The sequence below is a fragment of the Lithohypha guttulata genome, assembly GCF_036872675.1.
Source record: "Lithohypha guttulata strain CCFEE 5908 chromosome Unknown scaffold_2, whole genome shotgun sequence".
Classification (NCBI taxonomy): Eukaryota; Fungi; Ascomycota; class Eurotiomycetes; order Chaetothyriales; family Trichomeriaceae; genus Lithohypha; species Lithohypha guttulata.
In genome coordinates, this window is record NW_027042751.1 from 399,501 (window position 1) to 419,627 (window position 20,127).

The 20,127-nt window shown below is 49.5% G+C and overlaps 7 protein-coding genes across 7 annotated transcripts; 3 read left to right on the forward strand and 4 right to left on the reverse strand.

The window, feature by feature from the left end:
- Positions 1–509: 509 nt before the first annotated feature.
- LTR64_002266 (uncharacterized protein) lies at positions 510–2,935 on the forward strand (the record flags this gene model as incomplete). The annotated part of the gene is made up of 2 exons (XM_064896638.1): positions 510–989; positions 1,040–2,935. The coding sequence occupies 2 exons, from the start codon at positions 510–512 to the stop codon at positions 2,933–2,935; spliced, it is 2,376 nt and encodes a 791-aa protein (XP_064755588.1).
- A 549-nt stretch (positions 2,936–3,484) lies between these two features.
- Positions 3,485–5,944, reverse strand: LTR64_002267 (uncharacterized protein; the record flags this gene model as incomplete). The annotated part of the gene is made up of 6 exons (XM_064896639.1): positions 3,485–4,014; positions 4,071–4,160; positions 4,216–5,018; positions 5,067–5,135; positions 5,188–5,751; positions 5,871–5,944. 6 exons carry the CDS (start codon positions 5,942–5,944, stop codon positions 3,485–3,487), a joined length of 2,130 nt encoding a protein of 709 aa, XP_064755589.1.
- Positions 5,945–6,970: 1,026 nt separating this feature from the next.
- On the forward strand, positions 6,971–8,374 carry LTR64_002268 (uncharacterized protein; the record flags this gene model as incomplete). The annotated part of the gene is made up of 2 exons (XM_064896640.1): positions 6,971–7,013; positions 7,071–8,374. The coding sequence occupies 2 exons, from the start codon at positions 6,971–6,973 to the stop codon at positions 8,372–8,374; spliced, it is 1,347 nt and encodes a 448-aa protein (XP_064755590.1).
- Positions 8,375–8,826: 452 nt separating this feature from the next.
- LTR64_002269 (uncharacterized protein) lies at positions 8,827–9,668 on the reverse strand (the record flags this gene model as incomplete). Its single annotated transcript, XM_064896641.1, has 2 exons — positions 8,827–9,264; positions 9,315–9,668. 2 exons carry the CDS (start codon positions 9,666–9,668, stop codon positions 8,827–8,829), a joined length of 792 nt encoding a protein of 263 aa, XP_064755591.1.
- Positions 9,669–11,329: 1,661 nt separating this feature from the next.
- On the reverse strand, positions 11,330–12,693 carry TPK2_1 (cAMP-dependent protein kinase catalytic subunit; the record flags this gene model as incomplete). Its single annotated transcript, XM_064896642.1, has 3 exons — positions 11,330–11,708; positions 11,761–12,014; positions 12,061–12,693. 3 exons carry the CDS (start codon positions 12,691–12,693, stop codon positions 11,330–11,332), a joined length of 1,266 nt encoding a protein of 421 aa, XP_064755592.1.
- A 729-nt stretch (positions 12,694–13,422) lies between these two features.
- Positions 13,423–15,923, reverse strand: AVO1 (Component of a membrane-bound complex containing the Tor2p kinase; the record flags this gene model as incomplete). The annotated part of the gene is made up of 2 exons (XM_064896643.1): positions 13,423–15,853; positions 15,901–15,923. 2 exons carry the CDS (start codon positions 15,921–15,923, stop codon positions 13,423–13,425), a joined length of 2,454 nt encoding a protein of 817 aa, XP_064755593.1.
- Positions 15,924–16,304: 381 nt separating this feature from the next.
- Positions 16,305–18,713, forward strand: ubp14 (ubiquitin C-terminal hydrolase Ubp14; the record flags this gene model as incomplete). The annotated part of the gene is made up of 2 exons (XM_064896644.1): positions 16,305–16,319; positions 16,341–18,713. 2 exons carry the CDS (start codon positions 16,305–16,307, stop codon positions 18,711–18,713), a joined length of 2,388 nt encoding a protein of 795 aa, XP_064755594.1.
- Between the last annotated feature and the right edge of the window lie 1,414 nt (positions 18,714–20,127).

The window sequence follows — 20,127 nt, forward strand, 5'->3', positions numbered from 1 at the left end:
CCACCCACGAAAAGCAGGCTTCGAGTGCATCAAAGCCACACTATCAGTAAATTCGCTGACTCAATCAATTGATACGGCAGCGGACATATACACAACCACGGAAATCAGCGTTGATTATGGTGTTGCAGCGACTACACGGGCCTGTCTTGTTATCGCTCGGCTAATCAAGTCCTCACCCGAACATTTATCCCGACGAAGATTCTTGGCATGCAGGACCCATTGGGGGAGACTCGAGCTCCCATTCGTTGGGAGATCTCTTATCGCAGCTGCCACGTGGGATAGGCAGTATAGAGCTTGGCGACCAATATACTTCCAGCAACAATCGGGACCAATAAACTGTTGCTCATGCGTGCTTCGCGTATCGTTGCATGCATAGCCAGTCAGACCAGGATGGTTGAGGCCTGCTGGTGCCGACTACGCGAAAACACAGCAACACCGACAGCCGTGGCTATAAGAGTACCAATTCGGCAGTGGAAAGATGAATGTGCTTTGTTGCTCGCACAAGAATCATGAAGGGTATTGCTGTCGTCGGGCTTGTGGCGTCTCAGCTGGCAGCGGTCACGGCGTTACCGCCTCTTGGCTATGAGAGAAAGCTGGTCCGAGAAGCTTTAACCGCACGAGATGTATCTGGCATCTCGTGCAGTGACGGGCCGGCACCTGTAGCCACAGCTCCTAAAACGAACGTTTGGGCTCCTATCACCCCCGAGGATAACAGAGCAGTATGGGACCTACTATACAACCCTGCAACGGGTCTCAACCTGACACTGCCTGATGATGCTACTGTGACTGACAACTATATCTTCTGGATCGATACGATACATGCCAATAAAACTGGTGTTCTACCTTACCTTGACGGAGATGGACCTTTGCCTCCAAAGTATGCTCGAGTGGTGATATTCGAGGGTTCACGTTCAGATCCAGGCTCGCAGGAGTACATGGTCGGCCCACTACCAGTCGGCAACACAACAACAATACAGCCATATGACTATGTATGTATAGATCACAGCATAAACGTCAATCTTAGCTAACCCGATATCAGGCTTTTAACGGAGGATCAGGTGGTTATGTACCATTCAATGCACGTTATGTTGATAGCACCAAATCAGCCATTGTCACTCCTTTAATGACAGCGATCATGACCAACATCTCCGATATTACTCAGGCACTATTCAACGCGTCCTACTTCGGTCCATCGAATAGAAGCACAACCTTGACGACAACTGCAGGCACACCAGTGAGCTTTGATGGTACTCAACAATTCCGCAACATCATGTTTCGTATCCCAGGCGTCGCAAGCTACATGACACCGATCGACTTCTTCTTGCTAATCAATTGTCCTGGCACTGACCCAAGCAAGTTCAGTCTCAAGGGTTTCGTGACCAACGAGCAATTCTTTGAGACCGAGGCTGACCTCCGAGCTGCATTCGAAGCAGGCGAGCTGGCCCAGGAATACACACAGACTCTTGATCAATCCTGGGCTTTAGTGGACTACAAGCCAGAGCTGGGAAGTCGTCCTTTCGATAGACAACCTGCGCCGTCATCGATTGAGCTTGGCGGCAAACGTTATGCTATCGATATGAAGGAGAAGTACGTCGAGTACATGGGATGGTCCTACTATATGTCATACACACGACTTCATGGAATAACATTCTACGACATCAAGTTCAAAGGCGAGCGCATCCTGTATGAATTGTCTCTGCAAGAAGCGATGGCTCAATATGCTGGAAACCAACCGAAAGCGGCAAACACAGTCTACCACGACACGTACTATTCTCTTGGTGTAGACATCGCTACTATGATCGAAGGCTACGATTGTCCTTTCGGAGCTACTTTCATGAATGTCACCTATCATGAGCTTAACGCGTCGACTGTCAACCAGGACGCAGTGTGTCTCTTCGAATCAGACTCTGGCTACCCACTATCCAGGCATCGATATGGAGGCGGCAATACCAGTTATCCATTCACAAGATTGGGAGTAACTAAAGGGTCTTCCCTCACTGTCCGAGCCATCGCTACTGTTGGTAACTACGACTACATGTTTGACTACTCTTTTCACGTCGATGGGTCGATTGAGATTACGGTACGGGCTAGTGGCTACCTGCAATCCTCTTTCTACTATCCAGATCAGGGTGCTTGGGGACCACGTATCGCGCAAGCCACACAAGGCTCGCTTCACGATCACATCATCAACTACAAAGCTGACTTTGACATACTCGGCACGGAGAACTCCCTGCAGGTCAGTGAACTTGTTGTCGTTAACGTGACCCAACCTTGGTTCCCTGAGCTTGGCTCGTTCCCACAAATGCAGCTCAACAAATCGATGATGACGGTGGAGCAGCAATTCAACTGGGCACCGAATAACGAAGCAATGTATGTTGTTCTCAACGAGAATGTCACCAATGCTTGGGGCGAACCTCGAGGCTATCGTCTTGTCCCTGGCAAATCCGATCTTCACTTGACCATTCTTGACTCGCCTTGGTCTTTCAAGAATTCCGAGTTCGCGAAATCGCACCTCGCAGTCACACGTCAGCACGACACGGAGCCCTACTCAAACTCCTGGCAGAATATTAATTTGCCTATGGCTCCACAGCATGACTATAGCCTCTTCTTCGACGGTGAATCTGTTGAGAAGGAAGACCTGGTCGTCTGGTTCAACCTCGGCATGCATCACTACACCCGTGCCGAAGACGTGCCAGTGACACTATTCACCGAGGCGCAAAGCAGTATCCAATTCGCACCTCAAAACTTCTTCGATAGAGCTCAGGATGGCGACCTCTTGAACAGACGCTATATCGTAGTTGACCAGAGTACCGAGGAGGGAGTATTGAACTACGAGGACTATGGTGTGCCGCTGCCGCAGTGCATGGTTGCACCGAGTGAGCCTGTGTTGGAGATTAGTCCGACATTGAGCTACGAATTTGAGGCTGAGCTTTAGGTCGCTGTCCAGCTATGTAGCTGCTTTATAGTGTTTGAAGTGTCAAATGCGAGGCACTATAAACTCTCGCAGAGAAATCGAGCAAGCAGTTTCATTTCGATATTATATTTAGCAGCTCTGTGGACCAGGCCAATCCGCTGCTGCGCATGTTGTGGTAGCCGTCAAACAAAAATGCTCCAATTCTGTATAACTCATTCCGAGACTACTGGCACAGTCCAGCACAGCGAAGTCGAGCAACAGCCTTAAAGTATATCAAGGCGATCAATGAATCAGTTGGATCTTTCTCAATCATAAAGGGCATATGCTCCTCAAAGTGAGTCGCTGGACGCAGAACAGGAGTGCCTTTTCGTCTTCAATGCTCCAGCGTGTCCAGGTTTCAATTTCAAGGAAACAATAGTTAATGCCTGAAGATTACGAAGCATCTTCAGGCAACAAACTTCGACCCCGAGACCTACGCAATTGGCAAGCACGAGCTAAGAACACGCTTTCATACCATCGCATCAATTTTTGGTCTGTCACTCCACATTCGTGCTTTCCTGAGTGAAGGCTCTACTTTTCCAAAGTGCATTGTTCAGTCGCGTCTGCTGACCCAGCCGTACGCTGCTGCACTTGACCCGCAGCCTCTTCCACCTGTACATCGCGTCCAGAAGCCTTTTCCGATTCACTTCCTGGTTCACCATCACTATCGTCCTTCTCATTCGTCATGGAAGCTCGAGCCCATGTCCACAATATGTCCGTGTTGCCAGGATCGAGGTCACGTCTCGTGAAGGATTGGAAGAGATAATACATGCCCTTGTGGAATATCCACGGAGCCATGTGTTTGACCTGGTAAAGAGCATGACGAAGAGTCTTCACACCGAAGATGTAATTCAGCTCTTCCAAAGACATGGAATTAATCTTGCCTTGTTTGGGGCTGATTACTGTTCCCGCAGTTTCTGGAACAAATAAGAAACAGAGGATTCCAGCAATCACGTTCAGGACAGCAAACCCAGCTAGGAGAATTGTCTGCGCGTTGGGATAACTGGTGTTCTCGATCGAGCCAGGGACTTGAATGAACGGGACCGCTAGACTGAGCAGACCTGTCAACCGCACGTCAGTATTTGGGTAACTCCTACTGAAGCAATCGAATACGAACCCAGACCTGCTAAATTCACAAAGACTGAGAACGAGAAAGCAATTTCTCGATAGACTAAGGGGAAGACCTCAGAAGCATACGTGAACGCCACTGTTACTGGTTAGTGCTGCCAGATGTCACCGCTCGTTGTTTGTGATCAGCTTACCAGGTCCTTGGCCGATGGAATACGCCATAACGAACAAGAAGATGAACGTTATCACAAGCCCAGCTCGAACCGCCTCGTCCGGATGCCTCCATGATAGGGCTGCTGCAAGCATTGTCAAGGCCATGAACGGATACGTCGTGAGCAACAAGAACCGACGTCCTTTCGAGTCGATGAACCAATATGCCGGGAATGTAAACAGAAAATTCGCCAAGCCTACACCTAGATTGAGCAGATATGGCACGTTTCCATCGAGATTCAGTTGTTTGAAAGCCAGAATGTTGCTTGAATAAAAGATGACAACATTCACTCCACAAAGTTGCTGGCACAGCATAACTATGCTCGCCGCTTGTTGAGCACGCCTCGTGCGTTTGTCAAGAAACGATTGTGCCAGTCGAGTCCCGTAACTAAGATGCTGGATCTGATCCTGAAGCACGAATTGGACGGCACCTTGAGACGATCTTCGCCTACCTTCTGTGCTCGATCGTTTAGGTAACAAGGTTGTCTCTACCTGGATTTGAGCATTGATGTATATCATGTCTCGTGCTGCTTGAAGTGGTGTTTCATGGAGCTCACAAAAAGCCTTGTATGCTTCCGGATACTTGCCATGCTTAAGCAGATAACGTGGTGACTCTGGGCACGTGGTCGTGAGCGTCAGAAGAGAGATAAGCGGAAAGATGATGGAGGCAGTCTGCCATCTCCATGCGTCCTCTTTCGGTCCGACCTCGAATACAATTAGCGACGACGCGAAGCCGCAGGCGATCCCCAAAGCAACAAAGAGCTGCCAGCTCATTACAATTGCACCTCTGGTACCATGGTATTAGCGACACTTACTGCAGAGAACTCGGTCTTACCTGAGATGACTCGGCGAGATTTCAGCAGCAAAAAGTGGCGTTACACATGCCTTCGCACCTAGTCCTGCTCTGCCGAAGAGTCAAAATCTCGCCTTCATGGTCAAAACTTGTAAACACTTACCCAAAGATCACCCGAAACCCCATCAAACTCTGCCATGTGCGGCATGTTGCTGATCCGATGGCACCAACGATACACAAACAGGTAGCAAAGACAATCATGCCTCTCCTACCCAGCCAAGGTGCCCATCCTTGTAAAGGGTCTGCAAGCCCACATCCTAAGATGGCGGCTGCGAACCACGTTACAGAATTGACTCCTGCGAAGATGAGTCTATCAGAAGCAGAATTTTCAATATCCAGCTTGAAGTAAGCCGGCCAGGTGAGGTTGGCAACATTCGCGATACTTTCCGCCCATCCTTGGACAAAGGCTGAAAGGCAAAGCAGCACCACTGTCACACGTAGTGGTTTCGGCAGTCGCCAGATCTTGGTCTGTTTTTCTCGCTTCAAAGCCGCCTTCTCCACAGGATTTAGGTCATCGACAGTCTCGAAATTTGGCGGGTCGCGAGCAACTGCAGCAGCCTTACTGAAAAGCGGCTCGTCTGGGTTGTTTTCGCAAACTAGCTTTACAAATTCGTGAGCTTCTTGCTTTACCTGAGAAAGTGGCTTGGCTATCAGGGGGTTGTCGATTCTGATGGTGAGAAGATTAGTCTGTTGCATTTCGAAACCAACGTGATGAAGGATTGGCCATTTCTGACCACATCAGACAACACTACTGTTGAGTACCACTCGGTCTTTGCAAGAACTTACTGCAGAGAATCATTTTCACCGAACTCGAAACCTGGCGAGCGTGATCTCTCTCGTTGCTCATCTGCTTCAGCCATATTGGGGTAGTGCTGGATATGCCCTTTTGCTCAAAGTTGGGTCAGTATGGCGAGGTTGCTAGGCATTTCCCGCTGCTCAGCTGGATATTGCTGAAACACAAGTCCCGTGGGCAAAGTCTCTGGAAAAAGAACAGCATCGTGTGTCGAGAGTTCGCACGAGTACTTCGACCTCTTCAAAATCTTACTGAATTTGCCTACCCGTTGCAATGGCACAGTCACAAGACTGCCCTGCAGAATGAGGCTGGACTTCCGCAGTGGTCTCGCATGACCTTTTGCATGGGAAAGAATTCTCCTATTCACTTCATGCACAGAAGGTCAAGATTGATTGTAAAATATGGAAGATATACACAGCCTCTTCGCTGCCTGCTGGGGCCAACAAATGATGCGGTTGTATGCTAGGATGAACTTTGTGGTTCACTAGTCGATCATTTCGACGCCAGGGCGTCAGCCACAATGTCGATGGCGCAAGCCGACTTCGTGGCCATGTCAGAGCTTGAATCGACAGTAGGGGCTGAACCTTACATGACCGTGGTCAGTCGACATAAACCACAATCATAATCACCATGCAGCAAATCGGTCAAAACCTGCTTTTCAAAGCACATCACAGTTTGATCAACACGGCTCTCGAACGCGATAAGATCCAGATTAGCAATGTCGCTCACGACTTGCGATCCAGCTTTTGCCCCGATCGTGGTTGTTTTTTCTCCGTGCGCCTTACATGTCGGAGCAAGGCAAAATCGAGCGGGGTACCTTGCAAGCGCCTAAATCAGATTCGCTAGCACGTGGCAAGTTCACTTTGGCATCTTTCTTGTCTGCATAGAGACATCTGCTACAGGCGAAGTAGTGGCTGTGTAGACTTTCGCAGGAAGAAGGTTGTGGCTTCTACAAGTTTTGGTCGAATTGCTCTCGGTAGTGTATCCACAAGACTATCGTTGCTCAAGTCGGTACGAAACGAGTGACGAGCCGCCGAAGGACTTGCTAAGCTCTCTTCAGTACAACGTAACCTCGTGCTAGCAATTACACAGCATGTCAGGCACCCTGCAGACATTGAGCTCATCGTATCACGTTGGTGAGGATTCACTCGGTCCATTTACTTGATCTTCGTGGATCCGCTGACAAAAGACAGTCTCCCTTGCCTACGACTTGGTTTGTCTTGTCAAAAAAGTCGTGCACGCAAAACCTGAAGCTCAGAGATGGTTGGATCAGTGCAAAGACCTCGAAAAGCTCGCAATCGGGGTACGTCGTGAGCTCAAGGCCCGAGCCAAAGAGCATCAGCATGGACGTGAAACAAGCAAACACGACTTGGCAGTTGAAAAAGTTCTCCGAAGCTCAATTCGCCGATGCAAAATCAGTCTTGAATCCATGATCGAACAACTGCAACCTTTGAACGAGGTAAGGGAGGAAAAACTGCTCAAGAGCCTTCCAGATCGTGTCAAGTTCGTGTTCGAAGAGGATTTCATCAACTCTCAGCAAAACCTTATCGATCGGCAAATTCGTAACATTTCTTTAGCATTTCACTTACTTGCTTCTTCAGAAAGACGTGCTGATAGAGCTGAGAGACAAATTGATAGCGCACGAGTACAGCGCGTGGAGCAGTTGTTGGAACAACTTCTCAGTCAACGCTTGGAAAGGACTAGTACAGAACCTGGTTTCGGTAAGGACGCCACCTTGACCGAGCGTGCCATTGATGCCCAGGAAGTCACAGCGGGACCTTCCGGGACAGGTCAGACACATGCTCAGGCAGTCGATGCGGATGCGGGACACGCGTCAGAGGAGGGAGTCGTGGATGCATCCTCAATCGACCTTGATGATAGTGACTCAGACCTTGCCGATTCGGACTCACGAAACATCTCGCGTGAAAGCATACTCGACGTAGCAAGAAGTCCTCTTCTCGAAGCCATCAAGTTAAAGGATGTGGATACAGCGAAGGCCTTGCTAGCTGTCATGGAGGACGATGAGCTTCGTATCTACGATGAAGATGGGTGGACCTTACTGCACCATGCCGTCCTGGCACATCCCAAGATTATGTATGCGTTGCTCAAGAGGAGCACTGTGCAGGCTAGTGAATACACCAACACCCAGAACGATCAAGGTCAAACCGTTCTCATGGACGCTGCCAAGCAGGCAGATAGTGCACAAGGCTGCGAGATGGTCAAACTACTGCTCGAATATCAGTGTGATGTCAACGTTCAAGATGGCATCAAGCGGACTGCGCTCCATTTTGCAATCAACCGTCCGCCAGATCCCGAAGGCAACAGTGAGAAAGTGATTGACATGCTTCTGGACAAGGGTGCCAACGCCAAACTCATTCTCGAGAGTGGAGCGGAGGATCGACTTAAGCATTATCCGGCACTCAAAACACATGTGGAGGAGTCAGAGCAACCTTCTAGTAGCAAGCCGCGACGCTTTAGCATCAATCGAAGATTATGATGTGATCGTGGTGTCTGTTGTTTTCATTCTTCTTACCAGCCGTGGCTTCTATCACGGGTCTTTTGCTTCAGCAGCGACGTCAGAGGTTCATGTATTTGGATGCTGACAAAGTCATGGGACCTGTTGCCTTATTGCAAAGCCTGGAAAGTGTGGTAGGCATCAAAACTGCTGTCGACACGAAACGTAGCGTCGTCACGTCTTGTGCTGGCTATGAACGTGTCTCGTGCTTGTTCAAGGGTGCATTTCTGTGCTTACTTAACACTCCTGCCAAGTTCATAGAGCGACTTTTTTGCTTAGCTTCATTTAGCGATGTAAACTCGATCGAAAGCAATCAATCTCCCAAGACATTGACACATTGTCGCTTCAACGCCGTCTTCGTGATCACCATTGTGAATTACCATATTACAGATAGGCGAGATCTGTAAACAATTTGTGACGCTTGCAGCCTACAATTAGTTATTCTTCTTGGTCTTCAGATCCTCGGCCGCAGAATTAGTAGCCTTTTCACTCGTCTTCTGCGTGGATATGAATACCGAACCGATTGCAAAGAAGCTGCAGAAGAAGGATAGACTCGAACTCCAGGCTTTATTGCAGAGAGGATATACAGATACCGAGACGACGCCCAAGACGATAGAAAGCCATAGGACTATCTGACTGGCGAGATTGGCTGAAGATCCTCTTGTGATTTTCCAGAGCGGTACAGCAGCGTATACGTTACCGAAGATTGACAGGAGAGTCGAGGAGATGAGCCACTTGAAGTCGGGGTCGGCAGTTGAGCCGACTGCTGATTCTGGAGGGTCAGCGGTCCAGTATCCTGCAAAGCCCATGCCGAACGGGACCATTGCTATAGCGACGAAGACGAAGAACAAGGAGAGTAGACTGACTTTTTCCTGCGACCTATTAGCTGAAATCCACCAATAATCGGTTGGTCCGCACTCACGAGATCAGTTGTGTTTTCCGAAGCCACAGCTATGGCAGCTGGTAGCTTGACAATATCTGAAGATGGATCATCCGGATCGAGTCCAGACGTAGGTGATCGCTGTAGTGCTTGCACCTGCTGTTCTTTCAAGCTCTCGTACTTGTCAGATGTCTGAGCGAGCAATTCGTCGAGAAATCTGAGCCATCTTTGAACACCCTGCTCTATTTCATCTGGCAAATCCTTGGTCCACTTCTGCTCTGCCTGTTGCACTCGGAGCTTTAGCTCTCGGCGCTTGTCGTTTACGACACTAAGCACAGCATCGTATGTGAACTGGTCATTGACGTGATTGCTCCTGACGAAGTGAGCTGCCAACATGTTCCAATAAGGAACTTCTAGACCGTCCTGTAGATAGCAGTGCGAACGGATACCTGTTTCCCAGATCTGATATTTTTCCTCTGGAATTTGGGAACCCAGGAGGCTGCTGATACGCTCGCAATACTCACCGAAAGATCCAACGTGGCTAGTGTTAGGCGACTGACGTGCGCTGATTTCACCTCAAATCCTTAGCAATTCATCCTCAACACCTGGCAAGCGGCTGATCGCGATTCTGAAATATTCCGCGAATGCTGCGACAGAGGTGTATCGAGCCGTTGTGTGTGAGTATGCGAAAGCATGACTTTGTGTATGGTCCCAGTAGAGCACCGATGCTAGAAGCACTGCTAAGCCCGAACTGTGTGTGGCGCAGCAAGGCGTATCGAGACTTCAGAGCTGAACACCCTAGCGCAATGTGGTCAGGCTTCATGGGTTGTGCCCGAGTAAGATGTTTTGGCGTTCTTGAAAGACTCAAGGTTTCTATTGACCCTTTAGAATGGTATACTTAAACCACTGAGATCAGCCGTACTTCGATAGCGCTGCAAGCACTGGTCCATTTCAGCACCAGTGATGCTGATGATGCTCGGGGCGATGAGTGGTTACGACCAGGGTTCTATGCATGATGAAGCTAGTGGCTTGAAGATGGGCTGTGCCAATCCTCACAAGCAACACGAAATAAGAGCATGGCGAGATACTGTAGCCTTTCTCTTTCGAGGAACCTACACCATTATTCACCTGCCACAACGAGTGTATTGTCACAAGCCTCGAAACTAGCGCATCAAGGTGCGTCCATGAAGTCCAATCGCTGGCACATGAGGTTATGAGCCAGGTATGTTGACTATCCTTTTGACTAGGTGTGCGTCATTCGGTACCTATGGCTCTTCAAAGCCAAAAGTTAGCAATGAGTTATCCTCTCTCAGACTTCACAGCTATATTCTCCTAATCAAAAAATCCGTTGTATTTTCCCTTCCAAAGGTGCATCGTCAAGCCTAGGTGCTAGATAGTTGTTGCTAAGCTATTGAAGCTGGTCAGATGAATTAAGTTGCAGGATAATGTAGAACTTGAAGGATCGGAATTGGGTAAAGACGACATCAGATCAAAATGACCGCTGCTGCATATCTACTTGGACTTATTAAGCCGCCTGTTTTTCCTGTGTTCAACATCATCCAAAGACATAGAAGAAGAGCTTTTGACCAACATCAATCATGATTGAACATTGAGTCGTTTCAACTCTGCAATACGTAGTCTACCAAGTAGTACGCCCTTCGTAACTTCCATACACTGCCTTATTTCATCTGCCAACCATAGCAACCTTAGAAGGCCTGTTGGGGTCTTGTCCCGGCAGAAGAGCCAGTATCTCATAAATCGTGTCAAGCTTTGTTGCATGGGCCTCATGGTCGTACATGCTCTGATCACTCACTCATATTGCAACATTACAACTTGTGCTGCAGCTCCTGATTTTCGTGTCTGTGTTCAATGTCTTTCCAACAACGTGTGTCCACGCTTCGCTTCGTAAGTATAAATTAAGTCCAGTGCACCGAAGCCATCATTCTACCTCGCAATCCTGGAAACTGCGGTTGCCTTGACACGGACCTAAAAGTCGACAAAGAAGTGGCCATACCTGCGAATGTGTCAGCTCATATTTCCAGCGCATAACGGGTTACTCACGGGTCATCTGCTTTCTTTCCATACTCTTCAGTCTCCTCTGGATATTTGTCGAACTGACTTGCATCACCAGCACCACCTTTGACCGGTGGCACGTATGGAGCGTCAATATCTTTCTTGACTAGTCGCTCCCATGTTACCTCAGCAAACCAAGCGTGGTTCTTGATGTCGTTCGGCCCACCGTGCAAATTGCCCAATCTCTTGGTCAGATCACTAGTAATCAACTGCACCAGCAGATCTTGAGCATCGTGATGGATGTAAGGAGGATACTTGACGCGTCCTTTCAAAATATTCTCGTAAATCTTGACCGGAGAGCCGCCGTCCCAGAAGGGTGTGAAGCCGCATAGCATTTCGAAGATGAGGATGCCCAGAGACCACCTAGCACACGTTAGCTGAGAATAACTGAACCAAGCGGATTAGTCGAGCTTACCAATCCACAGACTTGTTATATCCTTTCGAGGACACGACCTCTGGCGCGAGATAGTCGGGAGTACCACAGAGCGTCCAGGTAATATCTGGTACGTCTTTGGCAAAGCCGAAATCGGTAATCTTGACATGACCATGTCGGTCGAGGAGTAGGTTCTCAGGCTTGAGATCACGATAGATGATGTTCTGTGCATGTAGGTATTCGAGAGCAAGAGTCACTTCTGCTGCGTAGAATTTTGCGACTGGGTTGGGGAAACGCTGACAGTGTTAGCTGCTGGTCATTTTGTGTTCGCTGTGGGCTCACCTGCGACTTCCTCAGCAAGCTGAAAAGCTCACCGCCCTCAATAAAGTCCATGACCATGTAGAGGTTCCTCGAGTCCTGGAAGGTGCCCCAGAGTGTGATCAGGAACGGATGCTTGACTCTCTGTAGCATTCTCCGTTCGTCATTTGTGTGTTCGATCTGCTTCATCTTGACCACCTGGGCCTTCTTCAAGACCTTGATAGCATAGTACCTCTGATTGTGCTTTGACTGGACAAGGTGCACCCGACCGAATGAGCCTGTGCCCAGTGTGCGCTCAATCTTGAAGTCTGTAAGAGTGTATTTGCCCTTGACTTGTCGGGGCTGGTTTTTGCTTTCGACCGCACCTGTCGCGGGGTTCACCAGATTGGCAACGTTCATATCGGTCTGCTGAGGTTCGCCGTTGGTGGGAACCCTGGTGGCAGGATCTGGAGTTCCGGTCACAGGAGCTTTAGCTGCATTGGCGGAAGGACTGGCAGGACCAGCTCTAGAGGGGTCGGCAGTAGGAGCCTTGGGCTGCGAAGTGGTAGTGGTGGATTTGTACTGTACGGGTTGGTAGTTGCTATGGGCACTGGCGTTTTTCTGCTCCTTCTCCTCCTTTGTCTTGCTTCTGCCCAATAACTTTCCGAAAGTAGGCATGGCGGGCGCGTTTGTGTCGACGCGGCCAAGTCGCTTGCGTTGGGAACCGTGCACCTGGCGGAATGTAAACGAATGACGGCAGACCACCTGGACCCTTCCTGAGTTCGTGGCACCCTGTCCCGCCTATTCAGCACTATTGTCACAGATTCAAAGAGACTACGATGTCGACTGCGCGTGCAATAAGCTCAAACGATACAAGTCAAGAACGAAGCACCAGCGACAAGGACGTCAGTGCATTCCAGCGCTGTAACCCATTCTAGACTGGGTATAGCAGCTCTGAAGAGGGGACATGCAGTCTATGGAAGTTGGAGCGAGCTGTAGACATCCCACCACTCACAACGTGGAACTGCTTTCCCACGAGGCAAGATGGAGTTCAGCTTGAGAGCCCGCCGCAAAAGGCCGAAGATGTGACCAGGTTTGTACTTGGGTTACAATCAGAGAGTCGCTACTCGTACCGACCAGCTTCTCGGACATGGAGCTATGACATACTTTCCGTTGGCGGAAGGAGAACATCACCCATGCCTGGCCGAGATTATTGGATCGTTTGCGGCAGCGCGCGGCTATACCTGCTACACGATAGCTGCGTGATGAAGCGGGGAAGGAGCTGGCTTCACCTCGTTGGCAATCGCAAGTCGCGAGATTGACGACGAGAATTTAATATGCAAGCAGTCGTGCCTGAACAAGGCCGGTCCACAGGGTGAAGAAATAGATAAACTATCTGGGTATCGCCTAGCCTCGTGCCAGTTTCATTTCCTTCGTGATTTCGTCAACAATCTCTTGCGCCTCGCCTGATGTTCGAGCTTCAAAGTCATATCTCTTTGACTCTGTACCTCTGCGCACGACAAGCCGAATTAGCTTGTGATGCTTGGTACTGACCTTGCATCGTAGCATGTCCGCAAAGGCAAAAGAGTTTGTCTTAGCATTGGAGTCGATCATAGTCTTGCCGGTGTCTGCAGGCATGTTGTGCAACATATCTCCATCGAAAACCAATACCCTAGAACTGCTTTGCGAGAAGGAGGTCACACGTCGCCTCGTGACATAGTACTTCTTGAAATTGGTTGCGCTCATCATCATGTCCTGCTTTTGTGCCAAAGGATGTAGCATCTTCTGCCCCTTCTTGCTCTTCTTATCCTTTCCTGTCGGGCCTTGGATGTCGAGCAGCAAAGGAGCATTTGGTGATGCGCTACCTGGAGACCCTGTCAGGTTATTTGGCCCTGCCCCGAACCTCTTTCGGACTAGATCCAGGTCAGATCGAGTACCCAGAGCTTCCACTGTTCGATCTAGTGCGGCGACGGTATTTGTCCCTGCAACCTTGAGTAAAAATCCAGCTTTATCCAGGTTCCATCTTCGGCAGACAAGATCAAGAATCTCTGCAATGTAAGTATCTGTAGACACCTCGACTTTCGTAGTCTGACCAATTGTGTCAAGGTCAAAATACTTGACCCTTATGGTCTTTGTCGTTCCAAGACGTGGCGTTGAGGTCATTGTCGCTGGGGCTGGTTTGTCAGCAGGCTCAAGTCCGGTGTTGGCCAAGGCGGATGTGAAGGGCTGGCCAACCAGTAATGCATTTGACTTGTTCGAGGGCCTCGTGGTAAGAGGTGGAGCCATATTGGTGCTGGGCATTGCTTGAGGAGGTTGTGGCCTTTGCGATCTCTGCGGTGCCATCTCGCTCTTTGTCGGAGAGAACATGGGTGTCTCTCTTTCGTTGACTTCAGCTTCTCGAGTCGAAGCTTCAACCAATGCAAACTCATCATAGGCCCTGCCCCGAGAGCGACCACGTGCACCACGATTGTTATTCATAGTAAAGTCTGCAACAGCGCTTGTTCGAGATAGTGGTGGAAAATCATACTCGACCTCGCCATCTTCGACTAGGCGAAGCACCCACTTGTTGACATTGAGCTGCTCGGGCTCCAAGTCTGGCTTCAGCTTCTCTTCGCAATAACGCCAAAGTGCTAGGCCAATGGCTTCTGCTACGATGACGGGTTCGCCATCTTTAGAAGTCTTCAGTAGGGGCATTTCAAATGGATCGTCTGACGCTTCAGAAAAAGGGGCAAAGACCTTGATCCACAACGGATTAGGCGAGCCCTTTCCAGATAGTCCAGCAAATCTCTGAACAGGGTTACTTGTAGAAGAGCTCTGGCGTCTGAGAGCCTGAGAAAGTAGACTGACAGGCTGTATCATGCTGATGGGCCGTGGGGAGGGTAGCACTTGCAAGGCTGGAATACTCCTCATTCTCTTGGGCGACTCCGAAGGTATTGGCCTGGCACCCGCAGTTCGAACACCGGCAAGGATGGGCGAAGAGGATCGCATGTGTGGGTCGTCGCTGGTCGTCAGTAGGTCGGTGGAGTCTAGTGTCTGGCCTAGGTCAGAGGAGGCGGCGGAGTTGACTGAATCGGAATCAGAATCATCAGGATCATGGTCAGGGTCGTTTTTCTGCACCAATTCTTTGGTCAAATCCCTTTCGGGTGGAGGGGCAGCGATGCCTGAGGACTTTGAGGGTTTCTGGGGTCTGATCTGTCGTCTCTGGAAATAGGCCGGGTCGATTTCGTTCTCGGAGGAAAAGTCGCTGCTGGTGGTAGTATCTGCTCTTGCCCGTGCCTTTACAGCTTCCACAGCACCCAAAGAACCAGTACGTTTTCTGCCGTCTGGTTTAGAAGGTGAAGTTACCATGACATCTGGCTTGGCTTGAACTTCGGCTGTCTGTGATGGAGATGATCCAGCACGATCGCGAGCAGGCATTTTAGCAAAACGAATCTGCTGAGCAGCTCTTCTACCGGCATCCTCGTCATCGTCGCTTTCATCACTCAAGTCACTGCTGTCGTCGTCCTCGATCTGTTCACGACGACGGCGACGCTTAACCACATTGATACCCGGGCCTATAGTGTCGTTCGATTTGCGGCCAGTGACCATACCGCCTTCGTCATCGTCATCACGAGACTCCTCTCTAAGTAGCACACCTGGTCGGCCATCCTGAAAGTATTCAGTATTGATTGCGGTTGGAATAGGAGGAGAGTGAGTGGGCTGAACGGCATCGGTGGTCCAACCCGCAGCTCGGAAACCATGAGTGTTGAGTATGGAAGAGCTCACACTGATAAGACGATCACCAATACCGTCCTTGCAACTGTTGAGGTAGGTAGTTCTTAGATACCATATGGCGAAACTAGACAGGTTAGTGAATTATACAGCATATGTGCCCAGCAAGCATACTCTTCTGGTTGTGAAAGGGCCATAGCGACGCCGTCATGACGACTGCTATCTCGTATGGTATTAGAAGTCCATTGTCCTCATTATTGTAATCCACAAACACATAGAAGAAAAGCAGCAACGACGACAATGGTCCCAGAAGTCCTCCGACAGGCTTTAGGCGGTTTGACGCTGTTACAGAAAGCGGATAGCGTGCCTACGATGCATGACGTTCGCCTAAAACCAGGGACCAAACCCAATCAGATTGCTGGTTGTTGGCAAGGCAAGCGCAATCGGGCGTGCTTGCTCCAGCGAAGCATTTGCCATACATTCGTAGGATACTGTAGTCTTTCACACATCAACCCTCGCTTCCTCTTCCTCTATCTCGTGCTACTGACAGATTTTCACAACAAACATGGCATGCCCCCATGTTCAATCTCAAGGTATGTCCCATCAAAGCCCAGCGAAGTGCTCCGTTGACCGAACCAGACCTTAACCCACCACGACCGAGCCGGTCTGTATACAGAGAGGATTGTACCCAATGCTTCGATTCCATTGACGATCCAGCTGGTCTGGACGTATGTCTGACATGTTTCAATGGAGGTTGCGCCGGTGACCATCAGCACAATATCCTTCACTATCAATCTACAAGTCATCCTCTCGTACTCAATGTCAAGCGGACCAGAAAGCACCTACAACGAAACGAACCACCTCAGAAGATCACGAAGCTCGAGGTCGTTGGCCAGACCGAAAGTGACAAATACGAAACCACCTCTCAAGTCAACTGCTTTGCCTGCCAACAACAGAACATTGATCAATCAGCGGGTCGATTGTCGCAGGTCGTGCAAGGAGTGCTGAAGGCAAATACTTTCGCTCAGCAGGAAGAGATTAAGGCATGGGAACAGGAATTCACTCCTTGTGAACACACACTGTGTCTAGAACAGCAGCCCGCTCGACAGATTGCCTCGCAGGATCTGGGTCACTGCTCAAAGTGCGACTTGAAAGAGAACCTATGGCTGTGCATGGAGTGTGGCAATCTGGGCTGTGGTCGAAAACAATATGGGTCTGATGTTGGAGGCAACAATCATGCAATCGAGCACAGTAAAGAGGCTGGTCATGGAGTTGCTGTCAAGCTTGGTTCCATTACTGCAGAGGGCTCGGCCGATGTCTATTGCTACAAGTGTGACGAAGAGCGAGTTGATACAGAGTTGGCCGCCCATCTGGCTCATTGGGGTATCGATATCTCGGGCAGAGAGAAGACCGAAAAGAGCTTGATGGAGATGCAAGTCGAACAGAACCTCAAGTGGGATTTCTCCATGACCACGGATGACGGTAAAGAGCTCAAGCCGTTATTCGGTCAAGGGTTTACTGGCCTCAAGAACATTGGGAATACCTGTTACTTGGCTAGCACTGTACAATGCCTGTTCGACCTTCCTGAATTCCAGCAGCGATACTACCACCCCTCCGAATCTCCTCCGCAAGCGTCAAATCCAGCTGACGACCTGGAGACCCAGCTTCGTAAACTGGCTGAAGGTATCCTCTCAGGACGTTACTCCAAGCCTAACTCCGATATTGTGGCGCAACCTGATACTCCAGAGGTTCCGCACCAGCAAGGTCTTAGTCCTGCAATGTTCAAGCATTTAGTTGGCCGAGGTCATGAAGAGTTCTCTACCATGCGACAACAAGATGCTTTCGAATTCTTGCTACACCTGTTCAAACTCATCAACGTCTCCAATCGCTCTCATCCCGACCAGGATCCGGTTCAGTCGTTTCGTTTTGCCATGGAACAGAAGTTGCAATGTATCAACTGTAAGCGAGTACGCTATCGAACAGACGAGCAAGACAATATTTCCATCCCAGTTCCTGTTAGGAGGATACCGCAAAAGAACGGCATGGACGAGAACAAGGACGGCAAAAAGGAGGAGTTCGAGTCTGTCAGTCTCAAAGAGTGCCTAGACATCTTTACTGCTGTTGATACGGTTGAGCTCACATGTCCAGCATGCAGCTCAAAAGACGGCTTCCTCAAGTCTAGTAAATTCAAGACCTTTCCTCAAAATCTTGCTGTCAATGCTAGACGTTTTGAGCTCGTCAATTGGGTGCCTACCAAACTCGATATTCCTGTACAAATTGGTGATGAGCCTTTTGACTTGGCCACCTACTTGTCCCCTGGTCTTCAACCTGGCGAGGAAGAGCTACCAGAGGAGGCTGAGGTGGGTGATGCCAGCGCCGCTTCGAACCAGTTTGTACCCAATGAGGCGGCCCTGGGTCAGCTCCAATCAATGGGTTTCCCACAAGTCAGATGCGAGAAAGCCTTACATGCTACTGGGAACTCTGACGCAGAAGCAGCAATGAACTGGCTGTTTGGTCATATGGACGATCCCGATATCGACGAGCCGTTGAATCTAGGAGGAAGCGCTTCACAGTCTGGAGGGGCTAGTGAAGCCAGTATATCGCAGCTTGCTGAGATGGGTATCGGTGCACCCCAGGCACGAAAGACCTTACGCGAGTGTGACGGGAACGTCGAGCGTGCGATTGACTGGGTGTTCAGCCATCCGGATGACCAGGGCGATTTCGATGCGGATGTCCCTGCTGAGCCATCTGCACCTAAGAGTGTCCCAGGCAGCACTGCAACTCCAGCAATATTTGAACTCGAAAGCATCGCATGCCACAAGGGGTCAAGCATTCACGCTGGCCATTATGTCGCGTTCATTCGAAAAGAGATACCAGGCGAGAAAGGGAAACAATGGGTTCTGTACAACGATGAAAAGGTCGTCAAGGCGGTTGACGTTGAAGAGATGAAAAAGTTTGCATATGTCTATTTCTTCCGACGACATTGATGATTGACGATAGACGACGTTATGACAACACGAAGCGTATTCAGGTCGACACTGCGATCAGTATTGGCGTGGATACAGGTATGAGAGGAGATAGTAGAACGACGACATCTTGCACGCTGTAGCCTTGCGGAACCCGAAGAGCTTGGCAAGGTGAAGAAGAAGTGTTGATGCAACGTACCAAATAACTGCATGGCCGTAGTGCCGCTCAGTTGTGGCATGGTCGATCGGCACATCTCTAAGCAGGATACTATTCCCAGTTATAATCAGCGATCATTGTGTCAAGCATTGACGGCAGCCCAACTCATCCTCGCCAGCACGTCTTGGCTGTTACAAAGCTAAAATGCTAAAATCAGTCTGAAATCGGATTACTTCACTTGTTACCTTGCAGCTTGATTCTTTGATTGATCCTGTGCTGTTTCCCAAATTTCTTTCTTAACATGTCCACGTCTTCGTACTATGGGTTTCAACTACTAATGGAACGCTTGTCGATGCTAGAAGGTCGCCCAATTGATATATACGTCAAGTCATGTATCGGCAACGCCTTACAATGCTCGACAACCATGTTCGGCGCATCCACGGATTTGTGTAGCCAACACATCTATAGCGCATCTACAGAACGCTTACATACTTGGACAGCAAGGCTGAGGTATACATTCTGGCATGCTCATGCATTCCGAGTAGCCTTGCCGGTTCAAAATGAAACGTCCTTTGCCGAATACGATGCATCAAGATTGCCAGTCACGCAGAACACGCTCGTTGACGTGCTCAATTCTAATACGACTCTGTTGTTCAATTCATAGGCGTGTCTGCGAAGGCATGGCAAGGTCCAGCCTGATAATCACTGCTGCATTTTCAACGGCGGCACCTCGAGCTTTGCGACATGTACGTTGCAACGGAACCAGTACACCTGGCGTTTGTCCCAGTGAGAGTGATATTCAGTGCTGCACGTATGGCGCTTGTGAGAGAAAGGCTGGAGTGTGTGAGGCGGTACGTATCTACGTGTACGAGACAATGATACATGGGCTTTGTGGCGGAGATGCGGATGATGCTGGCGATGCTGGTGGGGGTGAGTAAGAACAGATTGGACCTTCGAGAGCTGACCTTAATGCTTTCGAAAGAGAGAGCTGTCTGGTCCTGAGCTCATCAGAAGTCATAATAGGGAACAATGAATATTCCCAAGCAATTGGGGAAGGAGCTATTGATGCACCTTCCTTACAAGACAGTAGTCAGCTCGAGGGCACTTGGCAAGCCTGAAACCAGCAGCTTTCTTTTGGCAGTGTAGCTTGACCATAGAATTGACCATATGCTACTGCTTGAGTGGTGAGTAAAATATCCGCTGCATCTGATATGCGGCAATTGTATAGAATATTAGCAAGAGTATCCCTGAGTTGTGGCAGAGGACTCCCTTATGAAT